Genomic DNA, 24,125 nt, shown 5'->3' on the forward strand with positions numbered 1-24,125 from the left:
GGCTTATCCTGGCGCCCAGACCAGGAGGCTCACCGGTTACTTGTGATGAGCGTGTGCTGGGCAGTCTCCTGAAGGGCCACTGGGAAGGTGCCGAATCAAGCGCCCCTGGGTGTTATCAACAGGATCTGCCATGAGCAGGCTCTGTGGCTGGATTGCTTCGGGGGCAGGGGAGCCAAGAGCCTTGTCCTCTTTGGAAAGGCACAATGATACCTCTGCCTTGGAAAGAGACTAAAAGCCCAACTCCTCTGCCTACTCTGCTACTTCTGAGCAGGGGGTGTCCAAGAGGGTAAGACGCCTGGTTGCCTCCCACCCAGGGCTGCTGGGGGCTCACATGAGGTCGGTGGTGAACGTGCCAGGGCTTTGCAATAGGAATTTTGCTCACGCTGAGCCATTTGCACTTGGTCTTCACACTGTGGAAGGCCACACAGCCACATCTCAGTACCACTCAGTAAACCCTGAGAGAGAGCCCCTCACAACCCACCCAGAGGTTGTCCAGACCCCTGGCACCTGGACCCAGTCCCACCTAGGCCTCATGACCTTGTGGACTTCTGATCATGGTACCTGGCTGGGAACAGAAAACGGGACCTCATGGGCCACCAGGCCTGCACAGTTGGGAGGAGCTCTGCATTCCCACTCGTCATTACCAGCTCACTTAGAGCTGCATTGGAAGGTGGGGGAGGAAGAGTGCCCTACCTTCCAGGGTCTCCACTGCCTCATCTGGAAAATCAGGGGCAACTCAGAGACCAGCTCAGAGGCCCTGCTTACTGCTTCAAAGCAAGGGGCCAGGACATAGACGCACAGACCAGGAGCCAGCCTGTAGGTTGGCCCTGGTACTTGTGCCGTTCACCTCATCACCCCTGGACCACCCCAGGATGGGAAGGAGCAGAGCCATCTCACCTGCCCTACCCCCACTGTCCATCAGTTCCCAGACCTAGCCCTTGTGCCTTCAGAAGCCAGGACCTCGCTGGGGCCTCTGTACTCAACTGTGGGGAGCTGATGTGAGGCGCCCAGCACAGGGCCAGGCACATAACAAGTGCTCAGATCTGTTAGTTTGTACCCTCTGGACACACACAACTCAGTGACAGAGGTGGACCACGACCACACTGAGGGCTGCCTTCCTGAGTAGCATTAGCTCAAGGGGCTGTGGGAGCCTGGGATGGGGGAGCAGGCCAAGCTGGGAGGATCAAAAAATACTTCCTGGAGGAGGAGGACTTGGAAGCAGCAGCAGGAGCTCAGGAACTGCCCGGTCAAGGCCCACGCATTCTTCTTTGAAATTGTCCACCTCCCTTTCTCCTCAACTCGAGCCAGATTCCAGATGGAGTGCCCCAACCTGAGGGCACTGATCCCAGGAGCAGTCAACGCTTCACCTCGGCCTCCAGCCTGCCTTGTGCTTCTGCTTAGCACCCCTGTGGCCTAAGATTCAGCGGGACAGAGAGTCTGGGCCCCCAACAGTGGGCCTGGGACCTGCCCATGGTAGGCATTGGCACCTGGTCCCTGAACTGCCCTCAGTTGATGCCAAGAAAATTTTAAAATCTGGCCCAATGCACTCTGGAAGCTGGAAGCCTGCTATCTCCCTTCCCCACTCAGCCTCCATGGTTGACTGATCCCTTTGGACTGGATCTTGCTTCAGGCCACAGCTCATAAGGTGCCAGCTCATGCGTAATACCTGCTTGCTTTCTGCTTGCTGAATGAGGCTGCCCCAGCTGCCAGCCCCTGCCCCTGGCATCAGACAGGAGTGTGGTTGCGGGAGAGGAGAGCTGCTTTCCATGGTTCCAGAGTCCTGAACAGCAACCCATATGGCGCCCCAGGTCTTTGGGTCCTGAAGTTTGGGATCCATCAGGGGTTCTGCATTCCTTCCTGCTGCACTTTCAGAGAACTGACCGATGCTAGGACAATGGCAGCCACTCAGAGACCGCGTGCCTGAAAGTGACCCTCAGAAGAGTTTGACCGGTGGTTGTAGGGTGTGAGATGGGACACGCAGGCACCTTTACAGTCAAGTGGTAGGAAAGCGGCTGGGACACCAGACAGGGTTAAGACCCCAGCTTGGACACAGTCTAGTTGTGCAAACCTGAGCACATTATGGAAGCTCTGGAGGCACCGTGTCACCTGTCCAGAAGGGAGGCTGAAGCCAGGAGCTCTGTTCTTTCAGGGCTGTCAGTGAAGTCAGGGTCACCATATCCTCCTCCAGGAACCATGGTCACCAGGAGTGAGGTTGAGGCCAGGTTGGAAGGGATATGGCCTCCCCACCCGAGGAGAAACCATTTTAAAATCTCTGCTAGTCTGTGCCAACGATGCACATACTGTGTGTACCCACAGTTAAGTGATTTGCCACAGTACACTTCATTCGTGGTCATTTCCGGATACCTACTAACTAGCATCTGATTTGATTTCTTTGACGACTTTCACTTGAGTATTTAACTTTTATCTTGGAGTAATCAAAAGCTCACAGAAAAGTGGTAAGAATGGTACCAAGACCCCCCGTATCTGGATCCCGCACTGTGAACATTTCTGGTCATTTTCTTCAGGAAGGGGGATGCTGATGTGGGAGCACTTGTGTAACTGTCACCTTCCAGGGGCCACAGCAGGGTCAGGAGGTAGGACTGGCTGGACAATGAAAGGACCAGTGGCCCAGGGGATGTCATTCTCAAACTCTATAAGGAATTAGGGGAGCCAGAACCTGCAACTTAATCACACGTCCCGGGAGAACTACATGCCAGAGGGACCTAGAGGCCACTTTCAGAAACACTCCCTAGGCTTTTCCTGTGGGGAGGGTGCTCACGATCCACTGCAAGAGGTGGTGGCAGCCGAGGTGGCTCTGTGGCTCTGTGGCCACAGCCTGGGTCTGAGAGGAGGCCTGGTCTCTGGGAGCAATGGTGGGCAGGCCCCCCACTGCTGCTGCTGCTTGTCCCTGGCAGTCCCTGGCTGCATCGTGGGCGCACCGTGGGTGCTCAGTGTGTCTCCTTGATCTGGTCCCCGGGATTGCTGGCTCAGCACGTGACTTTCTGATGACTCGGTCAGTTTCCCGCTGATCAGGCCTGAGGATTCCTACCACCAGAACGGGTATCCCGAGTACAAATGCTCACATCAGGCAGCGCCTGGTTTAAGACTGAAACAAAACAAAATGCAAAACCAGGACTTGACTCATTACTTCTGCCCAGCGAGCTCCTACTCATTCTTGCATTTTTTTTTCAGAAAGACCCAAGCCAAAGGCCCAGCACCGGGTCGGGCTTCAACTTTCTGAAAAGCTTTATGGGATAAGTGAAAATGTGTCCATAAATGAAAATGTGGGAAGTCGGGATCTGCAGTGGACAAGAGTGAGGAAGGAAGGGGCTGGGAAGGCAGATGGCAGCCTCACTCGTGATCTCCCATGACCAGGGGCAAGTGGAGAGGACTTCCCTGTCACTGGACCTGCTCTAGCAGAGGCTGAATAGATGGCAGGAGTAAGGGTGCAGGGGTGTTCCTGGGGTGGAGAGAGTTTGTTTGGGTGGAGGCTCTGATGACCCCTGGGTCCCTTTCAACCCCCCTGACTGTCTGTGGGCCCCACTGGAATGAACTGAAGACCACCTTGGTTCCAGGCTGCAGAGATACCTGGAGTGTGTGCTGGGAGGCTCAGCAGGGGAGGTGGCCACACTGGGGATAGCTCTTGTCAGTGGCTCTGGCAAAGGGTCCCCAGCATGTTGATTCTGCTCAGCCCCCTGGCCTCCACAGAGACATCTCAGAGGGTCTTGCCCAGAAGCCCTTGCTGGCCCTTGAGACCAAGCCACCTCTGCAATAGCCCGATTGCCCAAAGCAGTTGCTTATATCCAGCCTGCTGAGAGCTAGAAAAGGGGCGCAGAAGTGACGGGTGGCCAGGTGGCTGTGTCCTACTGGGGCTTGAACTCCCCACCTCCTGGAGGGAGCTGGCCAGCCTCAGACATCTGCCTCCCCAAGCCCTTCTGGTACTGATGCCAAGAAGTCTAAATTCTGGGGTGTTGAGGGTTGGGATGAGGGGAGGTAAAATTCCAGACTTCTATGCAGAAGTCATTTACCTGTAAAGCACATTTACAAATATTCTCCCCAGTCGATGCATTTTTTTTCCATATTACATTTTCCCCCTCTTTAACCCAAGTCTCCTCCAGCTCTTTTTTCCACGTGGTGCGCTTCCTTTCTGCCACCCCTTGGCTTCCAGGCATGAGGCCTAGAATGGGAGCATCACGGGCCGGCAAGGTGCTCCGCTCTGCTGCTCGCACAGGGCAAAGAGGCTGGCCAGGGCTCCTGGGAGCTGTGTGCTGCTTAGCCGACTGAGGGGCTTGGACATGACCCAGCTGCTCAGCCATCAATCTGGAAGGCCTCTGAGGGGCCCCTTTCCCCTGAACTGCTGCCAAGAATCTCTGGATCCCAGGAACCCCTGGAGGAAAACAACCTCTCTGCTGACTGTCCTCTCGCCAGCTGCCGGGACCGGGAATCAGGATGTCCTCGTTCCCGGGAGCTGGTCTCGGGAGACTGTCTCACAAAATGGGGTGTTTGATCGTTCCAGCCCTTTTGGCCTGGGGAATCAGGTCAGCTGACCCAGTGGCGGCTTAAGTTGACTGGGGTCCAAACTTCGATACTTGGCCAAGTTTGTGCATTGAGAAAAGGACCGGATGAGGATAACCAAACAGGGATCCCCAGCCCCTTTCCTGCTCCCTGTCATGTCCTGCCTGGGGCCTCAACATTGTCTGTCTGGGTGCAGGTCCTCGCTAGGGTGCCGGGCCTTTGACCTCCAGGGATGCTGCCAAGGAAGGATGGGAGGCTATGACCCTGGTTATGAGCTGCACTGAAGCCGGTGCTGCCCCCTCATGGCCAGGCGCAGGGGTCTGAGAGTGCTTTGAGACCTGGGCTTCATCCTCAGCCAGACAGGGTAAGTGATGGGTCCGGTGACTTTTTCTGACACCAAGGAACTAGGGCTCTGTGTCTCTTGTTCCTTCCTTTGCACATGAGTTGGAAGAGACAGCAGGTGTGCCTCTCCTGTGAAGTGACAGATAGTGGGCCCAGACAGTTTATCTCCAAACAAGCAGTGTCCCCACTGTCCTGTCAGCTTCTGTTTCTGCTGCCCCTCCCTTCAGGCTCAGGGCTGCCGGGCCGCCTGCAGAGGGAAGCTTGCTAAGGAAGCCCCTTGGCTAGAGGCAGGGCTCTCTAGCAGGTGGGCTTTGGTTACCTCGTTGTCACCCGTCCCCTGGGACACATAATTACCTTGAAGGACCTTGAAAGGGGTCTCTCACAGGCATTCACACACAAGGGTGAACCTTCATCTTAAAGCTCAGAGGCATTTGTTTGAAACACAACCAAAGAGGACCCAGCTGTCTCTTCTGGGAGGTGGCTATAAGGCACAGGGACTTTTCTTTGAGCCTATTCCCCAATGCTGGGACCTCTGGAGGCTCTTATTCATGGAGTACATGGGTACCAGCCCCACCCTGGGCCCAGATCCTCCATCGGCAGGGCCAGTCTTCTGGTGTGTTGAGCTGTTGCACAGCCGCAAGGGTCATGCACAGGTGTCCTCCCTGCCTCCCTATCTCCCCTTCTCACTGAGGGTGGTGGCCCCCAGGTTGAATTCAGCCAGGAGGTAGGCATGGAGGGACTGTGGCCAGGGGAGCTGACTGGATCCTCAAGCAGTTTGTCATAAGAGGGCCAGAGGGGACAGGTGTGACAGCCGGAGTCCTCCTTGCGGGTTTTGTTTCTCCATGGTTTAGTCACGACACCTTCATCCGATGGTGGGGGAGCCAGAGCCCCATAAAAATGCTCACAGACAGAGCTTTACTAAAACATTGCCTCAAGTTAACCCAGCAACCAGCCCTTGCACTGGGTGGCCCAAGGCCTCGGTGACTTCATCCAGATGTCCCTGTCACATCTGTTTTCAGTTACTGGGCTTGGCCGCATGGGTCACAGTCAGCTATGCCCTGTTGCCCTGTCCCACTGCTTCCTCACTCTTGATTTCTGAGCCATGCCTAACATGTCTGCCCGGAGTTGAGCCAAGGACTCTGGTGCCAAGAGACTGCATTTGTGTCTGATCCCTGCCAGCCAGAGATGGGGCCCTGCAAAAGGTCCATACACATGCGGAAACACAGCTGGACCTCCTGTCAGCTCCCTGGGTGTAGAGTGTCCCAACTCCTCTCTGGGAGGAAGGCCTGCCCCTCGCTCCCCTGCCAGTCATGCACCCACTCATGCTTGCTCACGGTGGCCAGAGTCCAGCACATGCACATGCAGACAAGCCCTGACTCCTGTGCCCTCTGGCTGCAGCTCCTGGAAGGCAAGGCTGAAGGTGTTTTGTTCCTCTTCCCTCCCAGTTCACCTGGGAGGTCCCTGCCTGGCACCCAGCACCTGCCTCCCAGGGTGGGAGAAGGGCAGTCACTCAGCCTGCTGTCGACTTTCACATGAGCCCCGCCACCTTGCCCCCACCATGGTGTTCTTCCCGTTGTCTGGAAGAAGGCAGCCCATCCCAGATGGGCCAGGGAGCACCGAGGAAGAGTGTGGGGGCAGCAACAGCACAGAGGGACCCCATGGGGACATGAGGGCTCCTGTGAGAGGCACCGCCTGGGCTGAAGCTCAAGGCCTTTTGTCAAAGGTGGATACACAGAAGCCTGCTTGGGAGAGTGGGTGGGCACGACATGGGGAGTCAGGTAGGTTGGGGATTCCAGAAAACTTTCTCCCAGTTAGTTTTCTCACCTTGGGGGCAGAGAGTGTGCCTGTGGGGTGATGGACCCCTCCTCGTGCTGTTTCTCTCTCCATCTCTGTCTCCTCATACATCAACCAAGCACTGGTGTCCTTGTCTGCCAGCTCTCCCAGGATGCTCCCTGCCACTAGTCTGCCTCCACCAGCTCTTCTGCCTCGGCTCTGACCCCACTCGCTGATGGTCTCAGATGCCTCCGGGCTCACTGTGGCTGGGACCACAGGCTCCGCACAACCCCCTCATTGGCTCTTCACTTTTCTCTATCCAGTCAAGGCCAGAAGCTCTTTTCCTGGGAGGTTGCCGGGTGGCCTTGTGAGGCTGAGGCAGCTGGGAGGAAGGTGCGGGGCAGCTACCTGCGTCAGAGAGAGCCTGTCTCAACTCCCTCAGCCAGTCCTGCCAGGGACACTGCCCCGGCCTGCCCCAAGAGACAAGTGCAGGCGAATGGAAGAGGGAGGGAGAAGGGAGTAAAGGGCACAGAGGGTGGCCTGACTTGCTCAGGAGGACTTGCAGTTGGTCCTGAGCTGACCTGGAATAAGTCTGGATGTAGGGCCTTGGTCGGATTTAGCAAGGGAAAGGGTCCTGCCTAGTGGAGCTGAGAGAGAGGATGGAAGGTGGTAGGGAAACCACCCATTCCTTTGGTGGCCCAAGACAGGCGCTTGGGCAGGGTGATGTGACACTTCCTAAGAAATGAGAAGCCATCTCCCTATCAAGGTAGATTCAGGATTGTCATCCTGAAAAGGTACACAGTGAGAACACCCACTAGCATCCAGATCCCAAGCCATGACATGGGACAGAACTGGCACAAAATTATAGGGAGAGGCACATCGTCTGGCTTGGGGGTGTCCTGCCACAGGTTTGGTGGCTCAGCACCACTTCACAGATGGGGCTCAGAGAGTGGGACTCATGGGCCAGGAGAGCCTAGAAGAGTTTGGAAGATGCCCAAGTGCCCAGAGAAGGAGGAAGACTGGAAGGCCTGATCAGGCGGGAATTTTCCTGCCTTTTGAAGGTGGCTGGAGGTAGAGCCTTTGGGTGATGTTGTTCTCCGCCTTCTGCATGGGATAAGTGGGGAGGTGCATGGGTCTGCAGTTAGAACAGTTTCTTTCTTCCCATGTCTTCTTGAATTCAAGTGCAAGCCCTGGCCATGAGAGACCCTGGTGTGTTGGACATGGAAAGGTTAGAGGCTGGGGCTGCAGGGCGTTAGCTGCCCACCTCAGAGAGGATGCTGGGGTCTGGGGCTTGGAGTCAGTCCTGAGGCTGAGAGGCCGGGCAGGCACCATGTGCATGGCTGATCCAAGTTCAAGGTCTCCTCTGTGCAGCCAGAACCATATTTGTGCCTGGCCACCTGGACCCCAGGCTCTGTGATGTCATACCTGAGGTCAGCAGGGCTACTGTGCAGCCACAGCTGGGTGCTTAGGTTCTAGCCGGGTCCACCACCCTCTGAAAGTGTTGGAAGTGTGGCCTGGACCCACTTGCCCAACCTCCCCCAGCTGAGTTTGCTCATAATGAAGCAGGAGGATGGCATACTTATTGCGGGCGGGTTGCCCTGGTGTCAGAGCCTGCGTCTGAGTGTGCTCCTTCTGTCCTACTGTGTCCTTGTGGTTTTGAGCTTCTAGGAGTGTGTCTCCTGCCATGTGCATGCCTGACCCATCTGAGAACTCAACCCACAATGCAGACAGGGGCAGCTTTGCAGGATGGGGTGTGGAAGATGATCATACACAGAGGAGTAAAATGTTTTTGTATACGTCCTTTAGATGTTTCTTTTCCTGTGCATTTTTATGTAAACATAGTTTAAGGAAATGAAAACATCCTATAGATATTGTTTTAAAAGCTGCCTTTCACTTAATAATATATAGAAACCAATATACATGAAAGTTTGTGAAATATCGCATATGTCAATATCATTTGTAATGGCTGCCTACTATTTGCTCGACTGTAGATCATATGTTTAAAGACAACTATTAACTATTGGGAATTTATATTATTGCCAAATTTTCACCATCATGTTCAACACCGAGATGATACCCTCTTGTATACTGAGTTCTACTTATGTGCTTGTCTCCTTAGGAGAGGTTGCTATGGAGGGAATGGCTGGATCAATGGCCTTGCCATCTCTGAGGCTCTCAGTACACAAGGAGACTTGTCCTCCAAAATGATGCCCTGACTGACCCACCAGCCAACCCTGTTTGAGAGCCTTCCAGGAAAGAGCCCTCTTGAGTGGTCCACACCCCATCCTGCAAAGCTGCCCCTGTCTGCAGTGTGGGTTGAGTTCTGAGATGGGTCAGACTAAGGGAGGGTCTGAGAGGAGAACTGGGTCAGAAGACTGGTGGTGATATTGTGTAAATCAGGAGCATGCCCCCGCAACCTCTAGTCCAGTGTCATAAATTGGGGCAGGGGGCAGGGGGTGGCAGGAGGGGACTGACCTGGCAGGGCCAACTTCCAGGGATGCTGAGGCGTATGGTCCACTTGGAGCACAGTGTTGACATTGAAGTGAGAAGAGTGACTAGGTCAGGGGAGTTTTCCCCCAGTCTTAAAGACGGTAGGGAGCCAGCAGAAGCTGAGTAAGAAGCGAGGGCTGATGTGGGCCAGGAAGAATCAGGGGGCAGTGAGTGCTGCCAGAAGGAAGCACAGATGGCAGCTGGTAGTGACTGTGGCCTGTGAGCTGTAGGTGTGAGGGGAGTGGTAAAGTGGAGGGAGAAGCTAACTGACTGGGACACGGATTCAGACCTCAGGTGTGCATCCATCTGGCTGGGACTCATCACCTAAAAGTCTCCATGTCATAAAGAGCTGCCATCTTCAGTCCCATGAGAAGATTTTTCTTCCTGACTCAAATTTATAGTCCTATCAAAAAGACTTTTGACTTCTGAGATGAAACATCCGTCCTGGTCTTTGCCTGATGAGGTAGGACAAGAAACTGTGAAGATGGAGTCTGGAGCAGGACCCACCCAGCTCCACTCCTTTGTCGTGGGCTCTTGTGAGTGCCCCTGCCACTTTGGCCTGAGAGTCCCCCGTGGCCCCTCTGCCTGTATCATTGGGCATGTGCTTGCACCTGACCTGATTTGGGAAGTAAGTGGCTTGTTTGGTTCTGATTTGACAGAAAACTTCTAGGCAGCGTAACCAAGAGTCTTGTCAATGGGAAACTGATGAGTTTCCAACCAAGTAGTGGGAGGTCCTGAGCTGAGGCCCAGAAGAGGTAAGGGCCCAACCCCCACCCCAAGGCCTGTCAGTCAGTCACCAGCCTGAGGCCAAGATCTCAGGCGGCTCAATGGGCTGCTCCAGGGGCTGCTGGGATGGGCCAGTGGGCAGTGTGGTCCTAGGATCACCTCTGGAGTGAGCTATGATGTGGCAGCCTTAGTGCAGGGCTAGGCACGCGGGGCTCCCACTCACAGTGATGAGGTGCCGTTCCTGGCACGCGGCAGGCTCGGGCCTCCTTGGCTGCTCAGTCAGTGCAGTTTATGGGAAATCCAGCCCTTGCTGACGTGGCAAATTTGATTTTCTCTTGGCGCCCTGCCCTGCCCTTTTTAGTGTGCCCCTGACCTTTGTGAAAACATGTCCTGGACTTGCCAGCTAGCAGCATGGCCCAACTGCTCAGGCCCTGGCCCTACAGGGGCCCAGAGGATGGCGGGCCTCTAAAAGGGAGACCCTTGTGCCTAGGACTGTGCGGGCAGAGCCAGGGGTCCTGCTTCCTGTCATGGCCACTCACCGAAGCCTCCTGCCCCTCTCCTGAGGCCCAAGGGACAGGCTGTGGTGGGTCAGTGCTTTGACTCAAGCCATCTTCGGTCAGTTCCATCCTGGAGAGCTGGCTTCCCTTCTCCAGCCCCTCCTCGACCTAAGAGGCCTCAGAGACCACCATGGCCTAGCCCTCACAGGCCACGGAAGGGCAGCACTTGCCTCAGGGGCAGAGAGGCAACAACGAGGCTAGAAGACAGTGAGGAAGAAAAATCAGAGCACAGGACAACTCACCTGGTGCCCAAAGGCTTGCCCACTGGACACAGAGCCTACCCTCGAGCCACACAGGGCTGACACCTCCAGGCCGTGCTGACTAAGGACAGGCTGAGTCACAATGATCACTGTGCTAGGTTGTGCTGGGCAGTTGCAAGAATATTGGTGTCTTCTGTCCTCACAGCCGTCCTGAAAGGTGGACTTTTTTTTTTAATTCCCATTTTATAAATGAGGACACTGAGGCAAGTCAGAGGGAGAGGTTATATGACCCATTCAAGGTCCGTCAGATGGCCACTAAGGAGTGAGAGAGACAGCCCAACCCCAAAGCGACTGTCCCCCAGCCTCTATCCTTCCCGCATTCCTCCTCCTGGATCCACTAGTGTCGACCACTGCTGCCAACACTCACCAGGCAGGAGCCTGGCCATCAGAGTTCTCTAAGAGAGTTGGTGGCCTGCCTGTCTCAGCCATCTCCCCAACAGACAGGCCATGTGTTTTCTCCAAGGTAAGTGGCCCTGGGCAGATGCAGGATGTGCCACCCAGAGGGGCCCTTTGGACAGACATCACCAGCTCTGGCTTCCCCATCCCCAGAGGACAGTCTGGAAGGTCTCGGTGTGCCAAGGACCTTATGGTGATGAGTCATTATAAATACAAGAAGTGACAAACCGTGTGCTTGCCTTTGCCCCCAGGAGCCCTATTGAATCTACTAAGAAGGGACGCTCAGAGTGAACGCCATGAACATCTCAGCTCTTGGAGGAAGCAGCAAAGGTGAGATCTGGGCGCCCCCTGGGCCTGGACTTGGCCACAGGGTAGCAGAGTGAGAGCAGTGTATGGGGAGGGCTGCAAGCAGGCCTCGGGGCCCTGGGGCGGGGTGCCCCTGCTGAGGCTGCCTGGCCTTGCCACTGCCAGGGAAGCCTCTCCCAGCAGGCGAGGAGGAGCGCAATACTGTCCTCAAGCAGATGAAGGTTCGCACCACGCTGAAGGGGGACAAGAGCTGGATCACTAAACAGGATGAATCGGAGGGCCGCACCCTGTAAGTCTGGGTGGCTGGGAGGGCCGGCGGCGACAGGTTGGGCGTGGTATGGCACTCCACGGGCTACACTAAACGAGTCCCAGGGTGGGAAAGGCCCAGTGCCAGAGAGTGCAATGTGGACGCGGGCTGGGGAATGAGAAGGTGTGATGGGAATGGTGGGCCAAGTTCCTGAGGTACGTGTAGCGGTCCCCTTTTGTGTTTCCTCTTTGCTCAGTGAGCTGCCCTCTGGCTGGACTCATGCCACCTCGCCTCCATCAACTGGGGAGGTCCCGAAGGCCAGGTGAGAGGTGCTGCCCAGATGGCAGGTGGGTGGGCCCGCACTGCAGTCCTTGGGGGACAGGGAGGCCTTTGAACTCAACTGGAAAGATGGCTTTTCCACTTCCTGGGAAAAGGAGCACAGGAATGACTGGATGCAGGTCACCTGGGGCCAGCTGCCTCTCCAGCTACACCTCCGTGACTTCAGCTGTGAACTGAGACCAAAATTGTCACTGAACACCCCCAAAGGGGTGCAGACAATGTCTCTGAGATCCTCTGGGGCCTTCAAGAGTCACACATGACTCCCTTGCATAGGTAATCAGAGTGCCAGGGCAGACTCAGACACTTGCTCCAACTGTCTCCAAGTTCAAGATGACATGTTTTGACAGCTGGCTCTCCTCTATATTTCAAGGACTTTTGCATAGAGATGTCCAGGGTGGTTCTGAAGTGTCAGCACATCCTGCCCAGATCAGGGGGAACTACTCCTAAGAAGTAGGTGGTTAGCGTTAGGGGATAGGGAATTAGGGTTAGGGTTGAGGTTTGGGGGGGCGCTAAGGTTGAGGTTGGGGGGGCGCTAAATTCAGCCTTGATCCTTGTTCCAAAGAGCCAGCAGTTGGCGGTTGAGGACAGTGGCCACAGCTGGAAGGGTGGGGTCCAAGTTCAGTGCTAGCCCAACGGGCTGCCTCTGGTCACAGTGGCCCAGAATCTCTCAATAACTCAGCACCTGTCACCTACCAGGTCCTGTACTGGGCACAGAGGACACAACCCTTTCCTCAGGGAACTGACATCCTAGCAGGGTAAAGAGGCCTGACCCAAGTAGAGAGATGAGCTTAAAAGATAGAATTGCCGATTGTGATAGCAGTCAGAAGTTGGCAAGGGCCTGAGCACAGTTCAAAGATAATCTACTCATTGTGGGGTATGTTTACTTTGGGGGTGCAGTTCTCAGCCTGGGCTTTGGTTTGGAAGTATGTTTGGAAAACACAAGGGATAAGTGACATTTTTTTGCTCTGCTCCCAGCCCAAGTGAATTGTGGGGATGGAGGGCAGTGCCCCTGCCACCTGCCTGTGTGGGTCCCTTTAAGACCATCCCACGCTACTCCAGCCTAATCTTCCCTGCCCACATCCCTCACCCGACTCCTCTGAGCACTCCCTGACCCCAGGCGGGTAGTGAAGGCATCCCACCAGCTGGAGGAGGGAGGCTGGAGCAGAGTGGGAGGTAAAGGATAGCTGGCCTTCGCTGGCTCCTGCCTGGGCTCCACCCCTTGGGCCCTCATGAGTTTTCCTGAAGAGAACTGGGCAGAGTGGGGCATCAGATCAGGTTAGGGGTTCTACCTGACATGGTTTCAGCCCCCAGCCTCTGACCATAGAGCCTCCAGCCTGAGCTGGGTCAGCTCTGAGGGTAGAGGTAGGGAGTATTGTCATCCATCTCAGAAGAACACTTGCTCAAGGGAGCACTGGGGCCTGGCAGAACAGGGAGAAACCCGACTTTGGATGGGATACCTCTGTGTTCATGCCCAGCCATGGAACATACCTTCCTGGGCACCAGCTGTGAGCCAGGGCCCAGAAGAATCAGCCTTTCCTGGGGAGCATGAGGGAGATAGGCAGACCAGGACAGGCACCCTGGCTAAGGGTGCAGATGTGGCTGGCTGTCTTGAGAAGCAACCGGTGCCTCTTGCTCGCCTTGTTCTGACCACACTGGGACACCCACCAGCCCACCCCCTTTACTGTCATCAGGCAGCCTGGGCCCACCCGTGAGGCTTCAGTTCACATCCTACCTTCTTTTCCCTTGGCAGGCCCCTGAGCACAAGGGCTCCCACCGGCTATATCATCCGGTAGGTGACTGCGGGAGCCCACCCGCCTCCCCATGCCCACCCACACGGCCCTGGCTTCTCCCAGGGGGCTCACCAGGCTGCTTCTCCCGGACTCTCTTTCAGCGGAGTGTTCACCAAGCCTGTGGACAGCTCGTCCCAGCCTCACCAGCACTTTCCCAAGGCCAATGGAGCTCCAAAAAGGTGTGTTCACAGGGTGCTTGGCCAGTTGTCCACTGGGATGTATGGGAGTCCACTGCCTGTCACTGAGGGGGTGGTAGGTGTCAGGTCTCTTCCTGTGTAAGGAAGGGCCCTGGACCACACGACCAGTGCCCTTGTCCTTGTGCCAGTTGTGGCACAGGGTCACCAGGACAGAGTCACAGGGAAGAGGCTGTGCAGAGCCCAGACTTGCTGATCAGCTGTGCTGAGTTGTGTGCTTTGGGCCGCGGTCTTCTCAACAGGCCGACAGCAGGCTGACCCTGGTGTCAGAAAAGCAGGGCCGAGGGAGCTGGGCTGTCTATGACAAGAGGGCGGCCCTGCTCAGGGTGCTGCACGTGTCCTGGGTGTCTGGCAGGAGACAAAGGAGGAAAGGGCACCAGCACCCACTTGTCCACCTGCCACGTGCCTGCTGGGGCATGTAGGCAAATGGGGAAGCAAGCGGGGGCCTGAGGGTATACACCTGAAAACTCCTTGTCTCTCTAGCATGGCCAGTCTGGGGAAAGCAGCTCCCACTGGCTCTCCCCGCCCCTCCTCCTCTGGCTACAAGATGACCACGGAGGATTACAAGAAGCTGTGAGTAGGCAACCACAGACCGAACTTGGTTCCCTCTTCCCAGGGCCCGAACACGGGGCTCGCTGAGAGCAGCTGCCTGCTTGCCTCTGAGCACGGTGCAGACTGCTGTCCTGCCACTCTGACCTCCCTGCCAGCTGCCACTGTGGCCTGGACCCCACCAGAGGGTGGCGAGCCCCAGAAAGTTGGACAGTGTGTACCTTGTACTTCTGATCTCAGGCAAAGCAGGGGCTGTAGTAAGCTTGCGGAAGGAGCTGGTGGGTCTGGAGAAAGCATCTTGGGTCATGGCCCTGACTGTTTCCTGGACTGGGCTGGGCTAGCCTAGCACCTGATGAGTCCAGGTGTGCTGCTGGCCCTGGCAGCCTGTCAGCTATGGGCACTTTGTAACTAAATGTGGGTTGCTTCTTTTTGGGGTCCCCCTTGGAGCTCCCCATGTGGCCCCACGCAAGGCCCCCTCCTGTGGATCCATCAGGGCAAGGTCTGGACATATGTGGATTGTGCCTGCATTCCCAGGGGCCCAACATCTTTATCTTGCTTGTCACCAACATCCAACCCTGTCACCAACATCCACTGACATGAAGCAACTAGGGAATCTCTCTGGAGAAGGGGATGAGGCTTGAACTGGGTCTTGGGGGACAGTAAGGGTGGGAACAGGGAGAGATAGCAAGTCTAACTTTCCAAAAGGAAGGAGTGGCTTGAACAGAGTCGAGGGGCAGCCAGGCCAACACATGTTGTTGTTCTTGTAAGTTAGGAGGCATGACAGGGAATGGTGTGAGGGTGGTCGAGGGAGGAGGGGCCATGACTGACAGCATCTTCAATCCCCCACCCCAGGGCCCCTTACAACATCAGGCGCAGCTCAGCATCAAGAGCTGCTGAAGAGGAGGAGGTGCGCTTCTCTTCTGATGAGCAGAAACAGAGGTAACGGTACCTGCTGGGTGTCCCACGGACAGGGCAGGGCCCAAGTCTCCACCGCCTGGGCAGACAGGGATCGTGCATGACATGTGGAGCATCTGTCTTGTCTGTTGGCGGAGGGTGGCCGCCAGCAATAGGGAGCATTCCTGGAGTCCCTGAACCACTCACTCAGCGCTGGGCCTGCCCGGGGGCCCCCTCTTAGGAACTTTATACAAGGGCAGAACCGAGGTAATGAGGAATTTCTCTATCAGTTTGTTCAAAAGGGTCCTGAGCAAATTGGACCGAAGTAGGCAGTGCCCGGTGCTCAGGGACAAGCCACCTGCATATGGCTGGGGACAGGGCCAGGCTCTAGAGGGGCTCGTGCCCCTTGTCCCAAAGTGAGGGATGGGTGCTTAGGCACAGCGAGGCCCCACCCTCAGCCTGCTCCCCAGTGCCAACATCTGCTGGCCTGTTTTTGATGTTGGAAATGCACCGAAGGCCCCCATGCTAAAGGCCCAACAGACGGGCAATGCTAAGGGCAGAGTCAACAGTAGCAGAGGGAAGAGCTAAGAGCTCCAGGGCCAGGCTGCCAGGCATTGATTTCCCACTGTGCATCCCGCTAAGTGTGGGCTCTCAGGCAGGTCACTAAAGCTTTCTTCTGATTCCTGAGTAGCTGCCCTGCCTCATCCATTAGCTTCCCCTTCTCTGTGCCACCCCAGGTCCGAGGCTGCCAGAAGTGTGGTGAGGAAGACAGCTCCCCGGGAGCACTCCTACGTCCTGTCAGCGGCCAAGAAGAACGCCGGGTGAGCAGCTCAGCAGGGGACCCAGCAGGGCCAACCACCTGCTCCATACTCTGGGCCAGGTCCTTTCCCCTCAGGGCTCTGCTCTTCCTCTGCCTGTGACAGTGGGTTGACAGTGACCCCACGTGTACTTTCTGGAAACCTGAGAGGTCTGGCTGCTGCCATCAGGGCAGGCAGGGTGCTGGGATGATGTCACATGTCTGTGGCTTCTGTGAACACGTCACCTTTCTGCTTCCTTCAGCAGCCCTGCCCAGGAGACACTGACCCCGTTCATTGCCAAGAGGTAAGTGTGGGCAAAAGGAGGGAAGCTCTTGTACTCATAGGGGTGGAGTGTGCGGAGAGTGGGTGCAGGGGGGATGGAGTTGCTATCCCTGAGCAGAGGGAGTTGTGCAGAGTTGCCAGCTTCTGTTTGGAAGCCAAGGAAGCCCATGGTTGGCCATGGTGGCACAGAAGACCCTGGCAAGCAATGCTGCATAGGCAGGAGCCTGGCTCAGAGAACACAGCTGGTGACGAGAAACTTCCAATTGCCAGTGGCCAATTTGACCAGGTCCCTGACCCAAGATGGAGCTGTAGTGTTTCTTGGAAACACTGGGGTTTTGCAGCAAGAATAAGTACCAGGGAAGAAAGCAGTTGTTCCTTTACACTCCTTCCCACCCTACCAGGGTTTGGCTGGACAGTGCTTTGGCAAGAGGGGTAATTGAGAGCCCCTGCCTGACCAGGCCCTTGGGAGTGACCATGACTTTGGAGATGGGTCCTAAAGGCTGAACAAGAGCCACTGGGCCACGATCAGGACATCAGGATGCTGCTGCTGAGTGAGGGGACAGGACGTCTTCTGGGAGAGGAGAGTACTTGGGGAGACAGGGAAAAAAACTTCTGGAAAGCTGAATTTTAGGGCTATTCTGTTGGATAGAGAGGGAAGACATCTATGACAGACTGAGGACTGAAAACAAGGGGAACTTGGCATGCCAAGTGTTCCAGGCAGAGGGCCCAGAGACCCTCAGAGGTGGGAAGACCACAAATGCTGATCTTGCAGACAAGTTCCCACCGAGAGTCGGTTTGTAGTACTTTGTCATGGCAGCCTCAGGAACCTCATAGAGCCTTCCCAGGCCTTTCTCCCTGCTTCTGGTTTCGCTGGCAGTCCTTGCCTTGTAGACACATCACTCCTACCTCTGCCTTCACTGTCACAACACCTTCTTTTCTCTATGTGTCTGTGTCCAAGTTTCCCTTTTATAAGGACACCAGTTGTTGCATTTAGGGCTGACCCTAGCCCAGTATGACCTCACTGTAACTTGATGACAAGTTGATTGCAAAGACTATTTCCAAATAAGATCACGTTGCCAGGCTCCATGCAGACATGAATTTTGGCGGGACACTATTCAACCCCGTGTCCTGTCCTTATCCCAAGCTGGAGTCACTCAGCCACCAATGTGACTGGAAGAAAGCATGTCATTCAGGTCCCAAGTGCATCTGTTTCTCTTCTTGCCCAAAGGATTGACGTGGTGGATGAGGATGGGTCTTCTGAGAAAAGCCAGGACCCACCTGCTCTGGCGAGATTCCCTGCTGGCTCAAGCAGGTAATCAATTGCTCACCTCTGCCCATGGCTGGTGACTGCCAGGTCACCTCCCTGGGTCAGTGACACCTCAGGGTCAGTGTGCCCATGTGCCCAGTGACAGGATGGGACACCAAAATCAGAAAGGGCCTGTCTGGCTCAATGTCCTGAGGTTGAAAGGAGCAAAACAGCCTGGTCTTCTGGGAGACAGTGCTTCAGTCTTGTCTGTCTGGTGCTTATCTGTGTCAACTTAACCCTTGCACCACTGAGCACTGTAGTGGCCAACTGTGGGATGTGAGATGGTCTGCGGCCAGGGTACTCGTTCAAGGCTGTCCCGTAAGTTGGTCGAGTTCACCCTGCCAACGCTGGCCTCCGCCTCCTTCTTTGCCAGTGCATACAGGGGCAGAGCCAAAGTGTCGCGGGCCATTTGGGTGGAGCTCATGCTGAGCCCAGGTGGGTGCCAGGAACTGGCTCTGGCCCATGAGCCCATGAGATGGGAGGCTCTGTCAGTGGGGTGACAGGGCAGGGGCAGTCTGAGCGCAGGTGATCTCATTCCAGGCAGAGCTCTGATTTGCCCTGATTTCTGAACCCCAGAGTGTTGGGCAGATAATGGTGCTCTCTTTTGTCTGCAGGCACAGGGCAATCAATACCTCTTTGTACTCTGAGCTGAATCACGCTAAGTCCTGCGAGAACGCCACTGCCCCTGGGGCTGTCACAGGTCTTGTAATGCCACTGCATGTCCACACGCCCCTCCTTGACTCAAGTCCCTCAACCATTTGTATGTGACCTTGGGCCTTGGGGCCACCTCTTCTGTGCCAAGAGAGAGAGGTGATAACCTGCTACAGCCCAGACTGGTGGAGGAGAGAGAAAACTGCAGGAGTTCAAGGCCAGCCGCAGGTCCCAGCCAGAGCAACGGGGAAATTGAAGAGCTCTCCCCAAGGCAGCAGTGATTGGCATGGCGACTGATGGAATATACGCGGCTTAGTGCGCCGGTGCTGCTGCAGCAAAGGCTCACAAACTGGCTGACGCAAATAGCCAAATATATTGTCTCCCAGTTCTGGAGGCTGGAAGTTTGAAATCAAGATGTCAGCAGGGTTGATTTCTGCTAAGACCTCTCTATTTGGTGCAGAAATGGCTGTCTTCTCCCTGAATTTCTTCACAAGGTCTTCTTCAGTGTGTATGTGTCCTGACCTCCTCTTCTTATAAGGACATTAGTCATATTAGACTAGGAGCCACCCTACTCCAATATGACTTCATCTTAATTTTATCTGAAACATCCTTATTCCAAATAAGCTCACATTCTGAGGTAATGGGTATTAGGATGTAAATATATAAATTTTGGAGGGGACACAATTTACCAAAAACAAAGCACATTTCTGAAAAGTGAAAGTGAAAATCTCTCAGTCGCGTCTGACTCTTGTGACCCCATGGACTATACAGTCCATGGAATTCTCCAGGCCAGAATACTGGAGTGGTTAGCTGTTCTCTTCTTCAAGATCCCCAACCCAGGGATCTCCTTAATTTCTGTTTTGGAAAAAAAAAAAAAGCAATTAATGTTGGTTTCACATTCTTTCTTAAAGCACAGAGGAGGAGAACTAGGTTGTGCTATCAATTGACAGGCATTTTAACATTTATTCCAGAAAACTCCTTTGGCTGTTTACTACCCACCACCTGGCTGTCACAGCAAAGTGGCTGTCTGTCTTGGTCGGGCCGCCATAACCAAGTCCCCCACCATAAGTATGCGATAGTGGTTGCTCAGGAAGGCTCTTCCATTAGTGTTTGCAAACCACAAGGTAGCTTCCTCATGAAATGCTGGCTGGTCCCAGGCAGTCTTCCTGTCTGACGCTACTCCCATGAGGCCCTGCAGTGACTCAGGGGGTCACCATGAGCCCCCTATGCCCAGCTCCTGCCTGCCTAGTTATCTAGAATTCCAGGCCTGATTGTATCCCTGAAGGAGCCCAGACCACTGGGGAACAGGAATTGAAACAAAATAGCTGGTTTGTGGCCAACTAGGAGGGGCACCCCCATCTCAGGCACCAAACCCTACAGGGGAACAGAAAGAGTGCCACAGCAGGATATGCCATCCCGCTCTGGACTCCTGAGCTGCCTGGGTGTCCCAAAGGCCCCTCAGTACCAAGTGTCCAAATCTGAGCTCCCATCTCCACCATCACCTCCGTCCCTTTCTCTCCCCACCTCAACAGACCACTTGTGGCAGTGGCCCTGCCTCCATGTACCATGTGGCCTAGTTTCTTGGGTTCATCTCATTTCCCCACTCTTGACGTGAAGGGTGACTCCTGCCCACCTTCCTAAGTGCACTCTCTCGGATACCCACTCTCAGAGACGCTAGCGTGTGTGAGAGCCCCAGGCCTGGCTGCTGCCCCCATCACAGCACAGCTCAAGCTTTCTTGCCTCTCTGCTTCACCTGATCAGGTGAGGCTGGGCCCCAGCATGCTGCCTGGCAGAGGAACTAAGGAGCCATCAGTAAGAGCACAGCTTCTGCTACAAAGCAAAACCCTTGCATTGCCCTCTATGGGCTGTGTAGCCTTGAGTAAGTCCCTTTACCTCTCTGTGCCTCAGGGTCCTCATATGTAAAATAGGGAGCAATAGGTAGCAGTGATACCTACCTCCAGAGGCTGTCCAAAAGACTAAATGGGATAATGCACGTGAAGTCCTTTGTGCAGTGCCTTGGTGCTGGTAAGGTTGGGTGCTTTTTGAGCTGCAGAAAGAAAGAAAGTGAAAGAAAGTGAAAGAAAGTGAAGTCGCTCAGTCGTGTCTGACTCTTTGCAACCCCATGGACTGTAGCCCGCCAGACTCCTCTTTCCATGGAATTCTCCATGCAAGAGTATGGGAGTGGGTTGCCATTTCTGTCTCCAGGGGATCTTCCTGACCCAGGGATCGAACTGGCTCTCCTGCATTGTAGGCAGTCGCTTTACTGTCTGAGCCACCAGGGAAGTCCATCATCAAATGAAAAGGCCAATATTGCCCCCTGTTGGTTTGAGAGGGAAATGCCACCATGGGCAGCCGAGAAGGCGCTCCTCTGTCCTCCCTCCCTGACTTCTCTCCCTCTTTTAGCTGAATGAGTCCTTTGGCATAGGCCACTTGCATTCCAACATGCAGCTGCGGCCTCACTGGATAAGAGCTTCCGGCCTCCAGCAGCTCTCAACCTGGCCGACCACTTCAGACTGAACTAGAGCTGTGGGTGGTTGAGGGTCTGGAGAGGGGTGAGGCTACTGGCTGCAGAGGAGGAGAGGCTGGAACGCCCCTGTTTGAATTTGCTGGGGCTTCCATGAAAGGGTTCCAGAAACTGGATGGATTAAACAACAGAAATGAGTGCTTTCAGAGTTCTAGAGGCCAGAAGTCCTAAATCAAGAAAGGTGTCAGTGGGGCTGTGTGCTCCTCTGAAGGTTCTGGAGTAGAGTCTGTTCCAGGCCTTTCTCTCAGCTTCAGTCCTTGGCACCCCCTGGCATGTAGATGCATCACTGCGACCTCTGCTTTTGCCATCACATGGCTGTCTTCCCTCTGTGTGTTTCTCCCCTTTCTATAAGGCACCTGCTCTACTCTAGTACAATCTCATCATAAATATTTACCTCTGCAAAGACACTATTTCCAAATAAGGTCACATTCACAGATACCAGGGGCTTCAGCACATCTTTTAGGAGGGACAAAATGCCACCCATAGCAGGACCCATGGGGGCTGAGCCTTTAAGTCAAAATCGCTCAGGAGGCAAGCGTTGAGGGAGAGGCGCCAGCTGGGGCGGCACTTGGTTCCTATTTCCTGTCTGACAGAACTAGAAATGCCAGGGAGAAGGTATGCTTTACTTGCCTTGACATCCCCAAGTGGAATGTGTCCCTGCTACCTGGCACAAAGGAGCAACAGGCTGTCTTCATGGTCATCACGAATGGAGATGGGCTGAGATCAGAGCTACCCATGTGCACCAGGACCCCTCTGGGCTTTCGTGTGTAGAGAAGCCCTGTCCGCTGCAGCCCTTCCATTTCCTCTCATTATCTCAGTGTCCAGAAGGGACAGAGATGAGCAGCTCACTGACCTGCCCTCCAGGGGTTCCTTGTCTCCATCCTGCCCCCCACGCACCCTTCCTCCTCCTCCTGGGACCCCTGAGTGTCCTTTCTGACGTGCCTGATCATGTCAATCCCCACCCCCACCTGAAACACATCTTGTGGACTTTCTTTGCCACAGTCGATCTGGTCTCTGTCTTTAAGAGCCCTGCCGGCCTCTACCCCCTTCCCCTGTCTCCCTCCAGTGAGTTTGGGCTGAGCTACTCCTCCATGTAACTTTCCAGGTGCCTTTGAGGCTTGATTTGGGCATGGCCCTACAGGTTACTTGTGTCAGCACCCATGCCACTTGGCCCTCATCCTGTTCCCTGCTGGGCCAGGAGTTTCACCAGGGCAGGCCTGTGACTCACCCCTACCTGTACCCCAGTGGCCAGGGACAACCAAAAGAAAGAGTGAGTGGCTGTAATGTGGACCTGATAGGTGTGATTTGGAGTGAAGGGGAACCCCACAAAGCCAGAACCTTCTAGATTCTCTCCAGCCCTAACCATCAGCACAGCCAGATCCTCCTGGTTGTCAGGCCCTACAGTGGGGACACAAAATCCAGTGGAATTGGAGGGCTGTGTGCAGTCACTCTCAACCAGACTCTGAGCAAGGGAATGCTCAAAGGGACCTTCTGAGGGGTGAGAACGTCTGATCCTGCCCGGGCTCCAGCTCATGGGCACCTGCTCTCTGACCTTCAAGCCCTGAGTCTCCCCTTTCACTGGCTGTCACTCCAGATTCGGCGTGTAGGTTTCCTGGGCATCTTGCTCACCATGTGTTCACATCAGCCCATGAACTCACAAATTGCCACTTCAGATGCTGCAGTGCGGCCATGGACAGGGCTCACCTCTGTACCCAGAAGGCCCCTCACTGTGTCTCAAGGAGGCTGGGATTTGGTCCCCTCCTCTGGGACATGGAGGACAGTGGCCCAAGCTCAGCTGTGGCACCAAGAAGACTCAAGTCTGAGGAGACAAGAGAAAAAAAGGGAGGGGCAAGGTCTGGGTGCTCCTGAGAGAGGGCACCCTGGGACCCCCAGCACAGATGGAGAAGGGGAGGCCTTTCTTACGAGCAACTGTCTACCTCTCTCTTTTGGCTGCAGTGCAAGAGGCGAGGAGACTGTCTGCCCGCAGATCACAACACCTGGGGCAGGGCTCCACCTGGTGGCCCCACACCTGGAAGGAATGAGGTACACACGATTCTAGAGATGGGAGCAGCAGGGCCAGGCTGCAAGTGATGAGGTCTGCAGGCTGGTTAGTGGGAGAAATGAGCAACCTGGATTCTTTGCCCCATCCCATTTCACTCCAGAACTCCTGGGAGCAAGCACTTGGTTTCACGGGAGAACAGACACCGCCCTGGGGACCCCCTGTCTGGAGTTGCTGACTGTCTGCCTGGTGGGGGAAGGCAGACACAGACACATGTGAGGTCAGGCCTGAGATGCCGACCTAGCCATGTGCCAGGAACCCCTGGAGGTGATGGCTCACCCTGCTGGGTCCTGAGGATGGGAGCAGCCAGCTGTACTGGGTGGGGAGCTGGGCTTTGTGGAGCCCCGCCCCCCCAGGCCACTAAGGCCATTGTGTGTGACTAGGGCCACCAGGAATGGGGCGGGGTCACTGGATCAACCTCAACAGTTCAGGAGCGGGGGCAGTTCAGGGAGGTGCGCAACCAGCAGGGAGCACAGTGGATTCAGGCTTACTCAGAGGTAGGGGGCAGTCAGTCAGGTAACATGCAGGCAGGGCTTGGGGGATAGGGGGATGGGTCCAGCAAAGCTGAGGTGGGAGCAATTGGAAATCTGAGCAGGGAGGGGAGACCTGCAGAGGGAGGGAGACTTCTGAGCTACTCTGCAGCACTCTGACTCCTGCTCATTTAGCTACTCACCTGCCTCCATGCCAGCACCTGGGAGGCTGCAGTGAAGCAGACAGACTGGGACCCCACCTCATGAGGCCAAAGTCTGGGGAGGGAGGCCAGTCTGCATGCCCAGACTAATCCTTGGGTCAGTGGGGGCTCCAAGCAAGGTCCTCTCACCCACATGGTGGTGGGGGTAGTTAAGGAAGGCTTCCTGGAGGAACTGACATCCAAAATGACTCCTGATGGATCTGTGGGTCCCTTGACTCTCTTCCTTGGCTCCTCCCTCTCTACACCCCAGGCCTAGTCAGGCACTGAGTCCCGTCCATTCTGTTTGAGATATTTCTGTCCCTACTCCCTTCCCTGGGGCCAGGTCTCCTCTATCACTCACCCCATCCCAGAATCTTCATATTTCTACCTGGGTGCCATTTCTAAAGGGCAGCAGTAGTCCTCTGCCAGGCCTGGGGAAACCTCCTGCAACACCCGCT

General features: G+C 55.3%; 1 protein-coding gene across 16 annotated transcripts in view; it reads left to right on the forward strand.

The window, feature by feature from the left end:
• ZNF185 (zinc finger protein 185 with LIM domain) overlaps positions 1 to 24,125 on the forward strand; it is a 66,883-nt gene that overhangs the window by 548 nt on the left and 42,210 nt on the right. For 3 of the 16 annotated variants that reach the window (XM_055437801.2, XM_055437811.2, XM_055437806.2), the window contains 11 exons: positions 11,311 to 11,389; positions 11,531 to 11,654; positions 11,869 to 11,934; positions 13,702 to 13,740; positions 13,843 to 13,920; positions 14,419 to 14,508; positions 15,337 to 15,423; positions 16,116 to 16,199; positions 16,438 to 16,479; positions 17,686 to 17,769; positions 22,895 to 22,981. In XM_055437801.2, coding sequence (XP_055293776.2) covers positions 11,356 to 11,389; positions 11,531 to 11,654; positions 11,869 to 11,934; positions 13,702 to 13,740; positions 13,843 to 13,920; positions 14,419 to 14,508; positions 15,337 to 15,423; positions 16,116 to 16,199; positions 16,438 to 16,479; positions 17,686 to 17,769; positions 22,895 to 22,981 — 815 coding nt within the window. In that variant the 5' untranslated portion in view covers positions 11,311 to 11,355. Of the gene's footprint in view, positions 1 to 4,711; positions 4,880 to 8,749; positions 8,942 to 11,310; positions 11,390 to 11,530; positions 11,655 to 11,868; positions 11,935 to 13,701; positions 13,741 to 13,842; positions 13,921 to 14,418; positions 14,509 to 15,336; positions 15,424 to 16,115; positions 16,200 to 16,437; positions 16,480 to 17,685; positions 17,770 to 22,894; positions 22,982 to 24,125 lie in introns of all 16 variants that reach the window. The other 13 variants (XM_055437808.2, XM_055437814.2, XM_055437812.2 and 10 more) reach the window with 10 other exon arrangements.

This window comes from Moschus berezovskii, chromosome X (assembly GCF_049115385.1).
Source record: "Moschus berezovskii isolate FMDL1 chromosome X, NW_MosBer_1.0, whole genome shotgun sequence".
Classification (NCBI taxonomy): domain Eukaryota; kingdom Metazoa; phylum Chordata; class Mammalia; order Artiodactyla; family Moschidae; genus Moschus; species Moschus berezovskii.